At 37.3% G+C, this 19,049-nt stretch overlaps 1 protein-coding gene across 1 annotated transcript; it reads right to left on the bottom strand.

Annotated features, from left to right (window-relative positions):
* Nucleotides 1-17,979: 17,979 nt before the first annotated feature.
* On the bottom strand, nt 17,980-18,480 carry LOC111799678. Its single transcript, XM_023683155.1, has one exon. The coding sequence runs from the start codon at nt 18,478-18,480 to the stop codon at nt 17,980-17,982; it is 501 nt and encodes a 166-aa protein (XP_023538923.1).
* Between the last annotated feature and the right edge of the window lie 569 nt (nt 18,481-19,049).

Raw genomic sequence — 19,049 nt, 5'->3', positions numbered from 1 at the left:
GAATGTTGGAATAATATCCTTGACTGCGTCCTCTTCCACGCCAATTTGCTTGGCTCGATTGTCTCTTCTCCTTATAATGTTCTTCATAACTGCTACCTTGACCACCTCGACCATTTATGCGACTTCCACGACCTTTACCTTGAATATTTTGAGAGTAGAGTACCTTTTCATCTTTTATTGATGCCTTTGTTTGAAGTGCTTGATCGAGTGTCTCCTCCTTCTTCGTCTTACGTTGCTCGTGTACCTCGAGAGAATCAGTGAGCTCATCGACCGTGAACGTCACTAGGTCATTTTACTCTTCTATTGCACATACAACATTCTCGAAGTTGTCNACATCAGAAATGACATGTATTGAAGAAGCTGTGGGTAGTACAGATGCTTGGCCATCCAACAAAGTAATTATTNTGTACACGCGTGATGTAGTCAGATACACTTTCTGACTCCTTCACCTCCGTGCTCTCCAACTCGCTACAAAGAGTTGGANCATATATTCATATATATTTTGTATATTTATATAGGTGAATAAAGTGATGCATGCATTATTCATGCCNCCCACGCTTCTTTTGAAGTAGTTGCACTGACAATCTTCTCAAACCCCGACTCGTCAACGGCTCGGAACAACATGTATAGTGCCGTCTTATCCTTTGATCGCACCTCTTTTAATGCTTTGTTTTGNACTTTATCTTGCATCATTGAAACTTCCTTATTTTCTAATGTGCAAGTAAATCATGAAACTTCAATGAAGAAGGAATACTTTTTTGTATTTAATGTGTTATAAAATATCTATATTAGGAGAGGAAGAAGGCTATACCGGATCAAAAAGTATAAAGAAATTTATTTAAAAAAAATGCTATCAATATGTATAAAATTAAAATAATTATAAATGATTCATTATCTAGATATAGCATATATCTAAAATTGAAGCTATAAATTAAAGATAGCATACTATTTTAGCTATATTAAACCTATTATAGCTTAATAAAAATTGCTATAAAATGTTATGACAACTAATATAAGCTATAGATTCATACTATATCATAGCATCCATTAGAGCTATAAAAAAAAGGCTATAAAAAGTCTCAGACTTTTAATAACATGGGTTATCACGATGTACGAAAAACACTATAAAAAGTCTATGATAGCATTTTTCGAAAGCTATCTACTTATTGTTTGTTGTAGTGTTATTCGATTTTCTCATTTTCGATATCGTCATTTCGCCAAATTCGCTGCGTATCACCTCATTTCCAATAGTTTCCACCGCCTCACGACTACCGTCATCGTCTTTCGTGCCGCTGTGTTCTTGTGTTTTCAGCTCTTCATTTTGGGCCATCAAGAGAATACCTTCGTTTGTTGCGTCATCCAAAGCTAGGTTGATCATTTCTTCCATTTTTTTCGGCTCAACAATTTCTTGCAAAATGTCTCTACTACAATTGCAACATTTGTTGGAGTTATAATCATTCGCATAGTGACCATATTTTTGACATTTATAGCACTGAATGTTGGAATAATATCCTTGACTGCGTCCTCTTCCACGCCAATTTGCTTGGCTCGATTGTCTCTTCTCCTTATAATGTTCTTCATAACTGCTACCTTGACCACCTCGACCATTTATGCGACTTCCACGACCTTTACCTTGAATATTTTGAGAGTAGAGTACCTTTTCATCTTTTATTGATGCCTTTGTTTGAAGTGCTTGATCGAGTGTCTCCTCCTTCTTCGTCTTACGTTGCTCGTGTACCTCGAGAGAATCAGTGAGCTCATCGACCGTGAACGTCACTAGGTCATTTTACTCTTCTATTGCACATACAACATTCTCGAAGTTGTCGGTTAATGACCTCAAGATCTTCTCCACAACCCGCGTCTCGGGTAACATTTCTCCGTTTCGATTGAGTTGGTTTACCACGGTGTGTACACGCGTGATGTAGTCAGATACACTTTCTGACTCCTTCACCTCCGTGCTCTCCAACTCGCTACAAAGAGTTGGAGACGCACTTACTTGACTCGGTCGGTTCCTTTGAACACTTTTACTAAAGTGTCCCACGCTTCTTTTGAAGTAGTTGCACTGACAATCTTCTCAAACCCCGACTCGTCAACGGCTCGGAACAACATGTATAGTGCCGTCTTATCCTTTGATCGCACCTCTTTTAATGCTTTGTTTTGTGTGCCGCCGTATAACCCGTGGTATCTTTTGGTTCTTCGAAACCTTCTTCGACCACCTCTCATACATCTTGAGAGCTGAGAAGAGCTTTCATTTGAATGCTTCAATTTTCGTAGTTTGTCTTCGTTAGTCGCGGTAGCAGCATTTGACCCGTCACATACGTCATTGGCTCTGATACCAACTTGTGAAAATAGCTCTGATACCAATATGTTAAATAAATCTCACACACACTAGCGATAGAACACTCCGATACCGTNTATCTAGATATAGCATATATCTAAAATTGAAGCTATAAATTAAAGATAGCATACTATTTTAGCTATATTAAACCTATTATAGCTTAATAAAAATTGCTATAAAATGTTATGACAACTAATATAAGCTATAGATTCATACTATATCATAGCATCCATTAGAGCTATAAAAAAAAGGCTATAAAAAGTCTCAGACTTTTAATAACATGGGTTATCACGATGTACGAAAAACACTATAAAAAGTCTATGATAGCATTTTTCGAAAGCTATCTACTTATTGTTTGTTGTAGTGTTATTCGATTTTCTCATTTTCGATATCGTCATTTCGCCAAATTCGCTGCGTATCACCTCATTTCCAATAGTTTCCACCGCCTCACGACTACCGTCATCGTCTTTCGTGCCGCTGTGTTCTTGTGTTTTCAGCTCTTCATTTTGGGCCATCAAGAGAATACCTTCGTTTGTTGCGTCATCCAAAGCTAGGTTGATCATTTCTTCCATTTTTTTCGGCTCAACAATTTCTTGCAAAATGTCTCTACTACAATTGCAACATTTGTTGGAGTTATAATCATTCGCATAGTGACCATATTTTTGACATTTATAGCACTGAATGTTGGAATAATATCCTTGACTGCGTCCTCTTCCACGCCAATTTGCTTGGCTCGATTGTCTCTTCTCCTTATAATGTTCTTCATAACTGCTACCTTGACCACCTCGACCATTTATGCGACTTCCACGACCTTTACCTTGAATATTTTGAGAGTAGAGTACCTTTTCATCTTTTATTGATGCCTTTGTTTGAAGTGCTTGATCGAGTGTCTCCTCCTTCTTCGTCTTACGTTGCTCGTGTACCTCGAGAGAATCAGTGAGCTCATCGACCGTGAACGTCACTAGGTCATTTTACTCTTCTATTGCACATACAACATTCTCGAAGTTGTCGGTTAATGACCTCAAGATCTTCTCCACAACCCGCGTCTCGGGTAACATTTCTCCGTTTCGATTGAGTTGGTTTACCACGGTGTGTACACGCGTGATGTAGTCAGATACACTTTCTGACTCCTTCACCTCCGTGCTCTCCAACTCGCTACAAAGAGTTGGAGACGCACTTACTTGACTCGGTCGGTTCCTTTGAACACTTTTACTAAAGTGTCCCACGCTTCTTTTGAAGTAGTTGCACTGACAATCTTCTCAAACCCCGACTCGTCAACGGCTCGGAACAACATGTATAGTGCCGTCTTATCCTTTGATCGCACCTCTTTTAATGCTTTGTTTTGTGTGCCGCCGTATAACCCGTGGTATCTTTTGGTTCTTCGAAACCTTCTTCGACCACCTCTCATACATCTTGAGAGCTGAGAAGAGCTTTCATTTGAATGCTTCAATTTTCGTAGTTTGTCTTCGTTAGTCGCGGTAGCAGCATTTGACCCGTCACATACGTCATTGGCTCTGATACCAACTTGTGAAAATAGCTCTGATACCAATATGTTAAATAAATCTCACACACACTAGCGATAGAACACTCCGATACCGTTTTGTGAAAATACTACTCGCGTATTTGTGAAGGAGATGTTGAGAGAGGAGAGACAAGGAGACAAAAATGGCTGATTTTATCAAAAACTTTTTCTATTGCTCTGTTTTTGCTCTAACTTTACAGTAAAAGAAGGAGATATTTATAACTTTTCTAACCCTATAACAGTGTGAGAGAAACGCTCGTAAACACCTACCATCATTCTCTAAAAAGGCTCTGGCCCTTTTCTTTCACCTGCTTCTTCTAAACTTAACATTAAATTTATTTTAACAAAATTAACCTTTGACATTTTAAGTTTATTCCAAACGGTATGACTAAAGAAACTACTTATTTGGAGGGAAATATGAGGAAAAATGATGCAAACCTTGAAGATGAAGAATGAAAAGGACACAAAATCTCATCAATGGACCATAGGATTTTGGTAGAGATCATAGTTCTACCCTCCCAGAATCTGTCATCTATCATTCAAGTTAGCCCTTCAGCTTTTTGGAGAAGACAAATAAGTAAGAAGTCTTAATATCGATCTAACTTTTGAGGCTCTTTCTGAAATCGATGGACAATGCGTCTCCCTCCATGTGCTGTGCCATGGCATTGGGTTCGATGCTTTCTAGTGCGGTAGTGGGGCGGCCGAAAAGGGAAGAGTCGCAGCCCGTCCATCTCACCGGCCCTCACCTCTAAGTGCTTGCATGTTCATTTCTTCAACAACACTTGTCACTGCCTCGATTACTATTATTTTCTTCAGTGTTCTAACCAACATTTAGCATGTTGATATGAAACTAGAAGACGAGATGATTTTATACTTTGAAAAGTACTTGGTACGTATTTTGTAGTTGACAAAAATTGACACTGATGTGCAAGTAAGAGACAATACAATTAAAGAAAAATTAAAAGAGTTAATAAATACTTCAAATTTTAGATAATTTTTAACTAAAAATGTAACGTCCCATTTTTTTAGAGACTCTAATTAAAAACGGATCTAACTGGCATAGAATATTTGAAAATACATAATAATTTACAACTTTTTAAAACGAGCACACATTTAAAAATTGTCAAACTCAATTGAATATTAAAAAAAATTTAAACCCAACGCCATAGTTTTCAAAATGACACTAAACTCGTAAAAACATAAGGTCAGAGAAATACAAGATTTCAATCTATCACAACTCATAAAGTCCCACAATTCGGGCACACCTTCGTCTCGACCGCTCCATCTAACTCTTATCCAAAAAGGGTATAGTAGCATGGATGAGTATAAAAATATTTAGTAAATATCTTGGTTGTAACTCTTAGTTCGTTCTTAAGTCTTATGTCATTGGTTTGTTCGTTCATTTGGTGTCTTATTGTTGCTTAGAAATCTCATTCCTAGGTAATGGACTCTTCTATGCTATCTCCTAGGTTAACTCGGTCCACCAAAGCTTGACTTAAAGTCATGGTACGAAAGTCATTAGGTTCTATTTTCTTAGCCCTATCTGAATTATTAGTCATATGTGAAAGACACCTCACTTCAAGTATCTAAGAGTCTTGAGTTTTACAATACATGTTAAGACTGCAAAGCTATATATCAAGATGGTGTATCTTGACGTAGAGGATGGGACCGAGGCACACAGGCTGTATCACAACTTGAGAAAATTCATGTAAGTAGATATGTCATATTTGAAAAAGAGAAGAAGTGGGATTGGTACAAAGTCAACGATAACAAACAGACTGTTATAGACTTCATTGCTTTGGAATAAGAGGGAGTCATAATACACCTAGAAGATGCTCCGACAATGACACCAACAAATCCACACATGTCATTATTGGTGACACTGAAAGGCATGATGAATTCTCTAGAATAAGAGAGCTCAGGTGAGAGCATAAGAGAATCGATAATAGAGGGTGACCAAAGAAGTTTTGTTCTCTTGCTAAAACTTATGTAGATACACTTGAAGAAGAATTGGATCTCAACGAGTTAACGTTGCTCACGATTGAGGAGTTGACAACTTACCATGAGGCAATGGAGACAACCTGGCAGGAGGCCATGCAAAAGGAGCTTGAATCCATTGAGAAAACAAGACATGAGTACTCACTAACTTACCGCGAACACAAGCACATCGATTTGAAGTGAGTGTTTAAGTTAAAGGAGTTGATTTTGAGGAGGATCTTGCGCAAGTGGCTCGACTCAACACTATAAGGCTAATTCATGCCATCGCAGCTCAACACGGGTGGGAGGTCCATTACTTAGAAGTTAAATTAGTGTTCCTAAATGGTGACCTCCAAGAAGAAGTGTATGTTGCCCATACTGTCATCATCAAAATTGAAGAGCACAAAGTGTACAAATTGTTAAAGGCCCTCTATAGTTTACGACAAGCATCGATGGCGTGAAACATATGTCTGGACAAGAGTTTAAAGAGTCTAAACTTCATGAAGTGCTAACAAGAACAAGCATGGTATACTAGAAACAATGAAGTTGAACCACTCATAGTTGCGTGTACACTGATGACTTGATCATCACTGATACAAGTGAGGAAGCCATCAAAGAGTTCAAGCAGCAAATGATGAAAGAATTTGAGATAACTGATTTCGAGTTATTCACGTACTACCTCGGTGTTGAAATGGACCAAAGGAAAGATTGCATCATGCTAAAGCAATCAACCTATGCTAAGAAGGTGTTGTAGCAACTCGACCAAGTATCCCATGGAAGCAAAGTTACAACTCGGGAAAGATGGTGAAGGAAGCTTGGTGAATTTCACTGAGTATAGGGCATCAACGGAAAGATGTTTGAGGTACTTGACTCATACTCATCCGGACGTTTCATATGTTGTTGGAATGGTAAGTAGGTACATGAAAAAGCCTATTATGATGCATCATCAAGATGTTAAGCACATTCTCCACTATGTGAAAGAAATCACAAGCTACAGGGTGAAGTATCAAAGAGGGTGAGGCCCTAAAGAACTAGTCGTTTCTACTAATAGTGATTTAGTTGGAGACATGACGACGAAAAAAAAAAAAAAAAAACAAAAAAAAACAAAAAAAAAACAAAAAAACAAAAAAACAAAAAAACAAAAAAAAAGAACACTACAGGAATGACGTTTTATCTCAACAAAAAATTGATCTCTAGGCAATCTCAGAAGCACCGAACTATGGCACTATCTTGTCAAGCATTTTGGCTCATAAATTTGTTAAGCAAAGTGACCGAAAGTGAACTAAAGTCAGTAACTCTCTATGTCGACAACAAATTTGTGATTGCATTGATGAAGAATATGATATTCTACGGTCACAACAAATACATTAGCACTCACTTCCACTTCATCCATGAGTGTGTCGAGAAGAGACAAATCGTTGTGGAGTTCATATCCACTAGAGAGTAACGTGCAAATATTCTCACCAAGGCCCTAGCAAGGATTATATTTGCAGAGATGCGGGAGTTACAGGGAGTGAAGAATCTCGAACAAAATCAATCTTAGTTAGGAGATTGTAAGTCAATAAGCTTAACTTAGTATGAGAAGTTACTAACTTAGAGAACAATTCTAGGAGAAATGTTAGTAGTTGCCCAAGAAAATTTAGTGATTTATTTAGAAGAATTGTTAGTAGCTTGTAACTTAAGTAAAAAACTTAGGAAATTTGTTGGTGCTTAACGGCTATAAATACTTATGAGATGTTTTCTCTATTCACATCAACTAAGAGAATTTCAAAAGTGTTAAAGATCACGTATTTGTTTAGATTGCTGTCAGTTAGTATCTAATTAAATCTCCGTTAGGAGTTAGATCTAGTTTTTTTATTTAATTTAGTTTTGATTTGATTTTATTTTATTTTGATTTGTTTACTGGTTTATTACTAGATTTTCTGCAGATTTTTAGGTAGATTTTCTGAATATCTTTTGTATTCTCGGTATAAATATGGAGCATTCTTGCTCTTCATAATTCAATCTTCTCATCAATCATTCAATCAATCCCTATTTCACTAACAATTGGTATCACAGCTATCCTCTTAAGGGATCTGTGAGATCAAAATGGGAGAATCAAGTTTTTCAGCTGTTGCACCACCAGTCTTCGATGGAGACAATTATCAAATGTGGGTAGTTCGTATGGAGACTTATTTGGAGGCCTTGGATCTTTGGGAAGCAATAGAAGAGGATTACAAGGTCCCTCCGCTTCCAGCAAATCCTACTGTAGCACAAATCAAATTACAGAAGGAAAAGAAGACAAGGAAATCAAAGGCAAAAGCTTGTCTATTTGCCGTTGTATCTGAAATGATCTTCATGCGAATAATGTCCCTCAAAACAGCAAAAGAAATCTGGGATTATCTCAAGGCTGAATATGAAGAAGATGAGAGGATTCGTGGAATTGAAAGTCCTGAATTTGATCAGGGATTTCGAGTTGCAGAAGATGAAGGAGTCAGAGTCGGTAAAAGAGTACTCTGACAGACTTCTCAGCATCGCCAACAAGGTGAGATTGCTTGGTTCTGTATTAAATGATTCCAGGATCGTTGAAAAGCTGCTAGTCACTCTTCCAGAGAAGTTTGAAGCCACCATTACTACTCTGGAGAGCACCAAAAACTTGTCAAAGATTTCTCTTACAGAGCTCTTGAATGCTTTACAAGCGCAAGAGCAAAGGAGGTCTATGAGACAAGAAGGGGTGATTGAAGGTGCCTTACTTGTTAAGCATCAAGACAGCTGCAGGTATAAAAACAACAAAAATTTCAAAGATCAATTGACGTATGGAGATTCATCTGCCAATTATCAGAAGACAAAAGAAGGAGGTTTCAAAAAATCCTATCCACCTTGCCGCCATTGTGAGAAGAAAGGTCATCCACCATACAAGTGTTGGAGAAGACCTGACGCCTTCTGCTCCAAATGCAATCAACTTGGACATGAAGCTGTGATCTGCAAAGCCAAAGATCTGGTGAAAGAAGTAGATGCACAGGTAGTTGATCAAGAAGAAGAAGAAGAAGAAGATCAATTGTGTATGGTCACTTCTTCCTCAAGCAAAGAATCAAGCGAGAGCTGGTTGATTGACAGTGGGTGCACAAATCACATGACATATGACAAGGAGTCTTTTGAGGAATTAAGAGACACCGAAGAAGATAAGAGAGTGAGGATTGGCAATGGTGAACACTTGGAAGTCAAGGGTAAAGGCACAGTAGCTATAACAAGTTATGAAGGTACAAAATTTATTCCAGATGTTTTATTTGTGCCTAAAATTGATCAAAATCTCTTGAGCGTTGGTCAGTTACTTAATAAAGGTTATAAAGTGTTGTTTGAGAATAAGCAGTGCTTGATCAAAGATGCTAGTGGCAAAGACTTGTTCAACGTCAAAATGAAAGGAAAAAGCTTTGCTCTAAATCCGACGGCCTTTATATCCAGAGCTGGTGCCACTAGGACTTGGCACAAAAGACTTGGGCACTTTCATCATCGAGGTTTGCTTCAGATACAGTCAAAGAAGCTGGTAGAAGAACTCACTGACATTGATGATGACATGTCTCCTTATCGTGCTTGTAACTTTGGGAAGCAACATAGGCAACCTTTTCCTAAACAGGCATGGAGAGGCTCGAAAAAGTTGCAACTGGTTCATACTGATCTTTGTGGTCCTCAGCGAACACCATCACTAAATGGTAATCTTTATTACATTGCTTTTATTAATGATCTAACAAGAATGTGTTGGATATTCTTGCTGAAGCAAAAGTCAAAAGTTGCGGGTGTATTTTGGAAATTCAAAGCCAGAGTTGAGAATGAAGGTGCATGCTTGATTCAGACTGTAAGATCAGATAGTGGCAAAGAGTACACTTCAGAAACTTTTAATAGGTTTTGTGAAGAGGCTAGAATTAAACATCAATTGACAACACCATACACTCCTCAATAGAATGGCGTCAGTGTCAGGAGGAATAGATTCATAATGGAGATGACGAGATGCATGCTTCATGAGAAGGATCTTCCAAAACGTTTTTGGGGAAAAGCAGCAAACACTATTATGTGCTTGCAAAATCGAATTTCAACAAAAGTTGTGAAGGACCCGACACCATTTGAAGTTTGGTATGGTTACAAACCTTCTTTAAAGTTCGTCAGAGTATTTGAGTGTCTTTGCTTCATTTACATTCCACAGGTCAAGCGTGATAAGCTTGACAAAAAGTCAGAAGTTGGCATCTTTGTTGGCATGTTAGAAGAGTCTAAAGATGAACGACAAGATGCTTTGGTTGATGATGCACCTGTCCGAGGAGGAGCTTTCAGTGATCGAGAAAAACAAAATCTGGGAGTTGGTTGATCGACCTCTAAACAGAAAAATAATTGGAGCAAGATGGGTGTTTAGAAAAAAGGTTGGAGTTCACAACATCTAAATAAGGAGGAGTGTTAAAGATCACGTATTTGTTTAGATTGCTGTCAGTTAGTATCTAATTAAATCTCCGTTAGGAGTTAGATCTAGTTTTTTTATTTAATTTAGTTTTGATTTGATTAGATTTTATTTTGATTTGTTTATTGTTACTAGATTTTCTACAGATTTTTAGGTAGATTTTCTGAATATCTTTTGTATTCTTGGTATAAATATGGAGCATTCTTTCTCTTCATAATTCAATTTCTCATCAATCATTCAACCAATCCCTATTTCACTAGTTAACAATCATTCAACCAATCCCTAGTTAAGATTCTTTTGTTTCTTTTGTTCCAAGAAACTCTCTTTTCGTCCTTTGATTGTGGGTCATATCGAACATTTTTCTCTTCGATATGAAAATTTTCTTTTATCATTGGATATACTCTTTAAGGGTCAGATTTTCTATAAAGCGTAGGGAACTTAAATTTATTCCCTCCTAAGGCTCAATCATTTTTCCTATGCTCTTGTTCTTTTCTTTTGTGAATGAACAAAAACCCATAAAATGCCAAGAAAAATAATATTTGTAGCAACTAATCTAAGTTCCAACTACTCTTGCTATTTTTACACCACAAGCAAATTCTGAAAGAGAATTGACCTAATAAAACTAACAAGGGCTACGTATTTTTAAAGGAAGGATGAAAGGTCCTCTTGGGTTGGCAACAAGATTACTGTGACTATTTTGATTTTGGGTTTGGAATGGACCCAATTCATCTTGGATTGGGCTGAAATTGGCGGCTGATGAAAGTATATTCCCATATATAAGTATATATGTTGGTCCAGAGTGGAGTTTCAAATAATGATTTTGGTTCTGGCTTATAGCACCTGTGTAGTCTTTAACCAATACATATTTGTCTATTTGGTTGGAATTGAGTAATTTGAACCTAACCATAAAATTTCAGAAAAAATTGGATAAAAATGAGCTACTTGTACTCAAATTGAGCATCCATGGGAAAAGCTAATCAAACAAATATTCCTGACGTGACAACGTTGAGACACCTTTGGAGCATATTAACGACAATGTTGCTAACCTCAAAGTCAGTAAAATCATGTAGGTAGCATCTCCATGCTAGGATTTATGTCAAGGATGCCATGGTTGATGGTGCAAATTCACCATGCTCAACATAGGTGGCGTCTCAACACTGTTACCAGTGCTCAATGCTTTAAACTTTGTGTTCTCTTTCTTCAATTTGAAGCATTTCAACGTCTATTCTAGCATCATGTTGCCTTCTCCAACACATAAATCTTCTTATCTGAAAGGTAGCATCTCAATGAGTATCAATTGGGTGTCTCTACATTATCGTGTATTATATAAAAACTTATTTTTCTCTAGGGTAAATGAGAATCTTGTTTGATCAGTTTTAGTTCCTAAACAGTTCGAGAGTTATCTTTACTTTTTCATCCAACCTTTTATTTTGATCAAACTAGGTTGAGTTTTGGTTATCTCCTGATGATGTATGTCACAACCATACTACGAAGATGGTAGGTTGTGACCCTCACATGGAGATAAGCAAAACAGTGATCCTCACACCGATAAGCAAAGAAGCAACCCTCAAGTGGCGCGTATCCGACCATGTGAGAGCTGAGACAGACAAGTGCCATAATGCAATCGAGGAGCACAGTGCATCATCTAACACATCAAAAAATGTACATTGAAGCCAAGTTGAGGCACAAGTGAGATGGAGGCAAATGAGGGACAAAGATAGGCTTGATGAAGGATCGAATAGGGCCCCAGACCTTAACCTCGAAAGTTGAGGTTTTGAAAAGAGTTTGGGCGTGTGGCTTTGGAATTGTATCTATCCATATGAAAGATGAAAGCTCAAAAAATATGGTGTCGATCGGACACTGGACGGACACTCCACGATACCGTATGACCGTTCGCCAACCTAACTCAAAATGTTATGTAACTCAACCCAATCTTTATAATTTGAGTTGCGTCAGTTCGGATTGTTAGGTTCAATGTACGCCTCTAATTGTAAGCCCATATATGTTGAACGTGCCCTCGATCAGGAATCTAATAATGATTGAAATATAACCTTCCATCTATGTTGAACTTAATGAAAAGATGGCAGAGCAAGTTATGAGAGAGTTAGTAGCACATGATTAAAATCCTAAAAATTGATAGAACCTAATATTGTCCCCTTGCCATTGAATCTTCTCCCATTATCTCATCTATAGATGAAGCTCTAACTATCGTAGGTTCTTCTCTCCATCGGAACAATAGGGGAGGTCTTGCGGAAAAATAGATCGACGCCAGGTATGAATGACTGCTTTTTCTCAATCTTTTTGACTATCTATCTAATATTTCATCCATTTTAGGTTCTATCAATTTTATAGCGTAGGAGATGACCTAGTGCTTACCAACTAAGATACATGTGGGCTAGCTATAAATGACTCTCGATCACTATTGGGGCGATTGAAAACCCTTTTGAGTCTACACATAGTATATCATAACACGTGACACACACATAATCATGAACATGACCATCTAGACTATAAAAACCCTATTTTTCCTAATAAAAATAGAGAAGCAACTAAATATATGACATTTTATAATGGTGTTATGGACTTCAACTTTAGCAAAATTCATTTAAAAGAAAGTAAACTTCAAACGGAAAGAAAAATGGAAACAAAACAGCAAGAAGTTCAAGTAATGAAAAAACACCTCAATCTAACTTAAGGACTTGAATTTAAATAGAGATGCAACTAACCTAACCTTGGTTCCACGGCTTTTACTGTGACGCCATCGTCTAGCTTACCTTTACCTAAAAACGAAGTAACATATAGCTTAAGTATATAAAAATACTCAATAAGTAGTCCTACCGTTGGGGTTGGGAAATGCAAATGCAAGAATTCATATTGAGGCCTATCTTTTTCATAAAAATATTTGATGGCCTTAAACTCTACTATTCATTGTGAGCGAAAATTGGATGTTTAGTACTCATCTACGCACGACCCATGCACATATGCATGTACCAACCAGGTGGGTGTATACGTACCCCTGGACCTGCCCTTCAACTAGCACACGCTTACACTGCTGGGAACCACGGAGGGAAAGAAGCCTGCATAATATCATGACAAAATATAGATATTTTAAAGTATGCGTTCATACTCATCATAACAGGAAAGTATCTCAATGCATGTGGACATACAAAGATGCATAACGTCTCATAATATCAATTCATGTCAAATACGTATCATGCAAGTCCTATAAGACATGTATATATAACCCTTATCTTATCTTTCGTAATTAATATACATGGCTTCTGATGTCTCATGGGCAATGAGCAAACATATTACATCTCTCATATGACATGCCATATAGAGGTTCATGCATCATACAACATCGATAACATATTATAATCTCATAACATAACATAATCATTACGAGGCATACTTTAAACATAGCATAATACGTATCACACCATATCTAACATCATAGCATAAACATAATATCCCATACGTCAAACAATTATGAAATTACGACACGTGTAGGGGCCAAAGGGCACGTGTTGATCATATAATAATTAAGTCAACCAACAAACCGTAAAGGGGAGTTACTAATTATCCTTGAATCAGATCCAAGCTTGTTTCGACTTATGTGGGCCCACGGTATAATGTACTATCCATATCATCCCACCGTATCAATTAAATATGCTTATAGCTTCTTAATAACTTAAAATTAACCAAGCAATGGTTATCTTGGCCTCCAATGCTCCTAATAATTTTCAAAATCGGCTCCGAAATGGTAAAAAAATGGTAGTAAGGGATCCCGAGACTTCAAGCAGGTCAGAATTGAGCCAAATAATCTGCTTGGCCGAGTTGGAGCCGCCCTAAAAGATGACAGTTGGATGGAGTCGTGCTCCAGCCGTGCACGTGGAAAATGACGTGAGCAAGTCGTGGGGCGCTCGGGTTGCAATCGGGTCAACTAAAGGCGTAGGTCGAGGTGCAGTTCGGTAGGTCGGGTCGATGTAGGTTGTTGGATCGGGTTTGGGTTTCGAGTATGAGTCGATTCGGTATGGATCAAGTTGTGGGGTTGGATCGGGTCGAGGGCTTGAGCGGGTCAGGTACTCAGCTGGACTAAGTTGTGGGCTGGTGTAGGTGTGGGGGCTGGCGGGCTAATCAGATGGGCCGACTTGTCTGGCTGCAAGGCGACGGGTGAAATGTCTAGGCGTCTGAGCCTATGGTTTGGTGCTCCCCTCTTCGAAGCTCCGTTTGAATGCAACTTCGGTCTCTAAGCCTACTTATTTTTTAGATCTTACCTTTTCCTTTCCACTGTGTTTTCTCTTCCATTTTGGCCCATTTTTCAGATCTTACCCCTTTTAGTGACTAGTCTGTCCCATAAAAAATTATAACATGCGAACAATTTTAGTTTTTATTTTTCAAACCCAAATCAAATCAAAGGAAACAAAAATTGATGAGTTCTGACAAAAAAGGAAAGTTAAGATTAAGACTTATCAATGGTTCTTTCCCAACAACGATTTCTCCTTCACGGTGTTAAGATCGAGAGTATGTAACACCGAATGAATAGGTTGGGAGACTTGCAGATGTGTGAATGACTCTTCTAACTTAGAGAGAATTCAATGCTTACTTTACCCGAGAGAATGAGAGAAGGGATAGTCAATGTGTGCTAGCCATAAATAACTCTCAATCACTAGTAGAAGTAGTTGATAGTTCTCTGAAACCCCACCTTAGAACTTTCATAATCATGAGCTCATGAACACAATCATAACATAATTATGACACAGTGATAGGGGTAGTAGGTTTGTACCATAGTCAGCATAATCGTCAGCATAATCATGTCTAAATCTCATATAGTTTATTTCATGTCATGTTACCGTATTTCTTCCATAGTTAGTATACAATTTTAGGTTTGAAGCGTTTTGAACTCCAATTCAACTTGTTCTTATGAATCTATTGTTGGTTCTAGTTTCTTGAATTATTTTAGAATCTCTTCACAAAATTTCAAGGAGTTTGGAGTGTAGGAAGCCTAAGAACCGAGCTCCCAAACAAGCCTGAGCATGTGAGTAACTAACCGTTTGGACTTTTCTTGGACATAATAATTATAGATGTAACATGACTGATTTGAGCAATAAATTAGAGATCTAAACTTAACAAAACGAAATGTTGAGTGGTTTAACCTGTCGCATGAAATTGAACTTTTGTTACTCTAAATTTATTTTTGATTGCTCTTAATGCTATATTGGGATTCAGATATTGCATATATGACTATATCATATTTATTAGCATGATGAAGGAGACTTATTGTCGGTTAAAGTTCCTTAGAAGCATGGGTAGGAGGATGAAAAATCATGTTATGCCCTTGGTTGATCATTGGCTTGTACGTTATGTGACGAGTTATATATGAATGTTTAGTAAGTCTTAGTCTATAATCACGTTACTTTGGTCCTTGAGCCACATTTTGGGTCATGTAAGATTGTGTAGGATGGCTAGTACTACATAGGGATAGTTGGGGTACAACCCTTAATCGTGAACTCACTTTCACTATTAATCGTGAACTCACTTTCATTAGTGAGGATCTACATAATATATAGAAATGTGATATCACCCACTAAGGACTCATGACACACAAAGAGGGTATTCCTGAGGGAGCTCCAATTGTACTTAGTGGAGAGTCTATCTTGCATTGTTAAGAGCCTAAAATTCCGTAGAGAAAGGGAGCTTGCAAGGTACCATTCAGGGAACTTTTGGCATGCAATAGTAGACATCTATGGGAGCGTATTAGAGAGATTGAGAGGTTATTAATAGGTAATTATGATTCTCCCATACCTATTAAATCCACTCTAAAGCTCACGATCTAATGACGGTACCCTGACTTGTGTGCAAATACCGTAATGACTTAGATGAATCAAAGAGAATAGAGAACGATGGTTAAGTGCACCTAGAAACCGAATGAGCCCTAATTAGTGACATACATCCCTAAAATAGGAGTGAGGTTGGTTTAAGAACTTATGAGTTTGATAGGGCTAGATTGACTCAAGTCATGGAATGGCTAACTCTAAGGCCCATATAGAACTCATGAACTTAAGAGGCATTAAATAAGAGCCGATTTAATAAAAGCATATAAATAGGTTCGTTACTTTTTTTCTATTCTATATTTTTCAAATAGATCATAGGCGGTTGGTTAATGATAGAAGTGTACAAGAGTCCCACTATTACTAGAGGGACCATTAAATTTGTGTCTTTTTCTATTTCCTATTTTGAACTTTAATCTTTTTGTGTTTCCTATTTTGAACTTTGTTGGTAATATTTTCAAATATTTTTAATAGTTTTTGTATGCATTAACCTTCTTAAGATTTATTGCCTCTTAATTTCCTTAGAAGCATGTATAAGGTTGGAAAATTGTGTTATGTCTTGATTGATTATTGGATTGTATGATAAGTGACTAGAATTATGTAGGGATAATTAGTGAGCCTTAGCCTAAGTTTCACATTTCTTTGGTCCTTGAGCCATATTTAGAGTCATGTATGATTCTGTGGGAGGGTTAATACTATGTAGGGATAGTTGGGGTGCAATCTTTAATTATGAGCTCACTTCGACTGGTGTGAGTCTACTTAATATATAAATGTCACTCACTTAAAGCTCGTGATACACTGGATGGTATTACTAAGGGAGCTTTGGTTGTGCTTAATGAAGAGTCTAACTTACATCATTAAGAGCATGAAATGACATAAATATAGGGAGTTTGCTAGGTATTGCTAGATAGTATGGAGCCTATTAGGAAGATTAAAAGGTTATTAATAGAGACTTTTCATACTTAAGATATCCAATATGGAGCCAAATATTTGATAAAAACATCCCAAGGTAAAATAATGACTTGGATCGAAGAGATTTTGATACAATTGCTAAATATACTTCAAATCTCGAGCAAATCTTAATGAATAAATATTTTATACCCCTGAAATTAAATTGTGAATATAAGAACTCATGAGCTTCGTAAGACTAGATTGCCTATAGAATTAGATAACTCAATATTAAAATTTATTTGCTAATACCTCAAGGTTAATTATTTTTTTAATAATAATTTTGGTTATTTAATTAAAATTTAATATTATGTATTATATAAATAAAAAAAAAAAAAATCTAAGATTATTAATATAATTTTATCCTATTTATTGTAATTTACCGGTTAGATTGGATTTAATTGAGATATGATCTACCCTCTTTAGAAAGTAACTTAATCCAACTCATCATAAAATACCTGTTCAAATAACATCAAAAAGTTTTTATCATTGATTTAAAACTTTACTAATAAAAATAAAATATTAATATTTAGAACATTTATTTATTTATTTATTTATTTTCAAACAATATATTAAAATAACAACTCATCAACATAAAGTTATATTTCAACAACTTGAAGAATAAAATTTTAAGTGTTATGATAGAATAAATATAAAACAAATAATTATGAAATTGAATAAAATTATTATTATTATAATTATATATATAACTTTAACATAAATAAAAATATATATACTCTTTTTATAAAAATTAATGACAAAATTAGGTTGATTTAGTTGAAGAAAAACTTGATTTTGTGGATTCTGTTTTATGTGATGGAATTGGTGGGAAAAAAAGATTTACAAGTGGGGTGTTCTTTTTATATTCATTTTCAGGGATAAAAAGGTAATTTTGCTGCTGTTTCCTCCTACTTCCCCGGCGGGGCTTTCTTCGCCGCCGTCACGAGAAAACAGAGTACACATCGGAATGTTCAAAAAGTCCATCCAACGCAACATATTCGGTATCGTTATAGAATCTCCCTCCTTCCCCCAACTCGAACGACTCGTAACTCGGAATCGCATCTTCAAATCCCCAAATCTCTCCCATCCCGGACGACTCCGACGACGCTCGAGTCAGTTCCGCTGCCTCCGCTTCACCGCCGTGGCTGGTGGAGGCCTCAGACGGAGGGAGTCCAAGCTCATCGTCTGAGGCCACGAGAAGGTACCCGAGCTCCGGCAAGGACTCGTCGATCGCTGCCGGGAGCGACGGCGGAGAGGAGACCGGGGAGATCTCGTCGGCGAAACTCTGGATGACGGAATCGAGATCCTGAACAACGGGATCAGGGTCGGCGTCGTCGAGAAGGCCGAGGAGGTCGTCTTTGAGACGCTTGACCTCCGGTGTGTCGGACTCCGAGTCGGCTGAGTCGAGTCGGAGGCGCTTGTTTGAGGAAAGATCCGCCATGGAATGGTTGATCGGAAAAGTGAAGGGAAAGGGTGGGGGGTGAATTGCAGAGGTGAGGATGCGGCGGCAAAGCGGAGAGGAGGAATTTATATAGAGGACAAAGTAAAGAAGGAAGGAGAGAGTTTTGGAGATGATAGTGACATCTGGCGCGTGGTAAACAATGCGTACTCTCTCTACATCACGGACGCCTCCTCTTCTTTTACATTCTAATTTTTCTTTTTTTCTTTTTTTTTTTTCTTTTTTTCTTCTTTTTCTTTTTTTGTCAATCAACTTTTTGGCTTTATCTTTTTTCTACAATTAATTGGTTTCTAAAATTTATTTGAATAACATTTTGAAGTCCGAAAAACCGGACCCACCGGCTCAGTCACTCGACCATAAATAATACGGTTCTTCTATATTTCCACTTTTTTTTTTCTTTTTCTTTCTTTTTCTTTTTCCGGCTCGGCTGCCCACCATTGTCCTTTGTGTAATTAATTAGCTGGGTTGGGTTATTGATAGCGGCCTCCTTCCTTTTCTACGTGAGATCTCATATACTCTAGGGAAGATTCTATGTTGTATTTTCTTCCGCA

The sequence above is a fragment of the Cucurbita pepo genome, chromosome LG01, assembly GCF_002806865.2.
Source record: "Cucurbita pepo subsp. pepo cultivar mu-cu-16 chromosome LG01, ASM280686v2, whole genome shotgun sequence".
In the NCBI taxonomy this organism is placed as follows: Eukaryota; Viridiplantae; Streptophyta; class Magnoliopsida; order Cucurbitales; family Cucurbitaceae; genus Cucurbita; species Cucurbita pepo.
This window is presented reverse-complemented; position numbering and strand designations above follow the sequence as displayed.

What these genes read in the sequence shown, in the direction of transcription:
- LOC111799678 (XM_023683155.1), bottom strand. Translation starts at nt 18,480, where the DNA reads ATGGCGGATCTTTCCTCAAACAAGCGCCTCCGACTCGACTCAGCCGAC.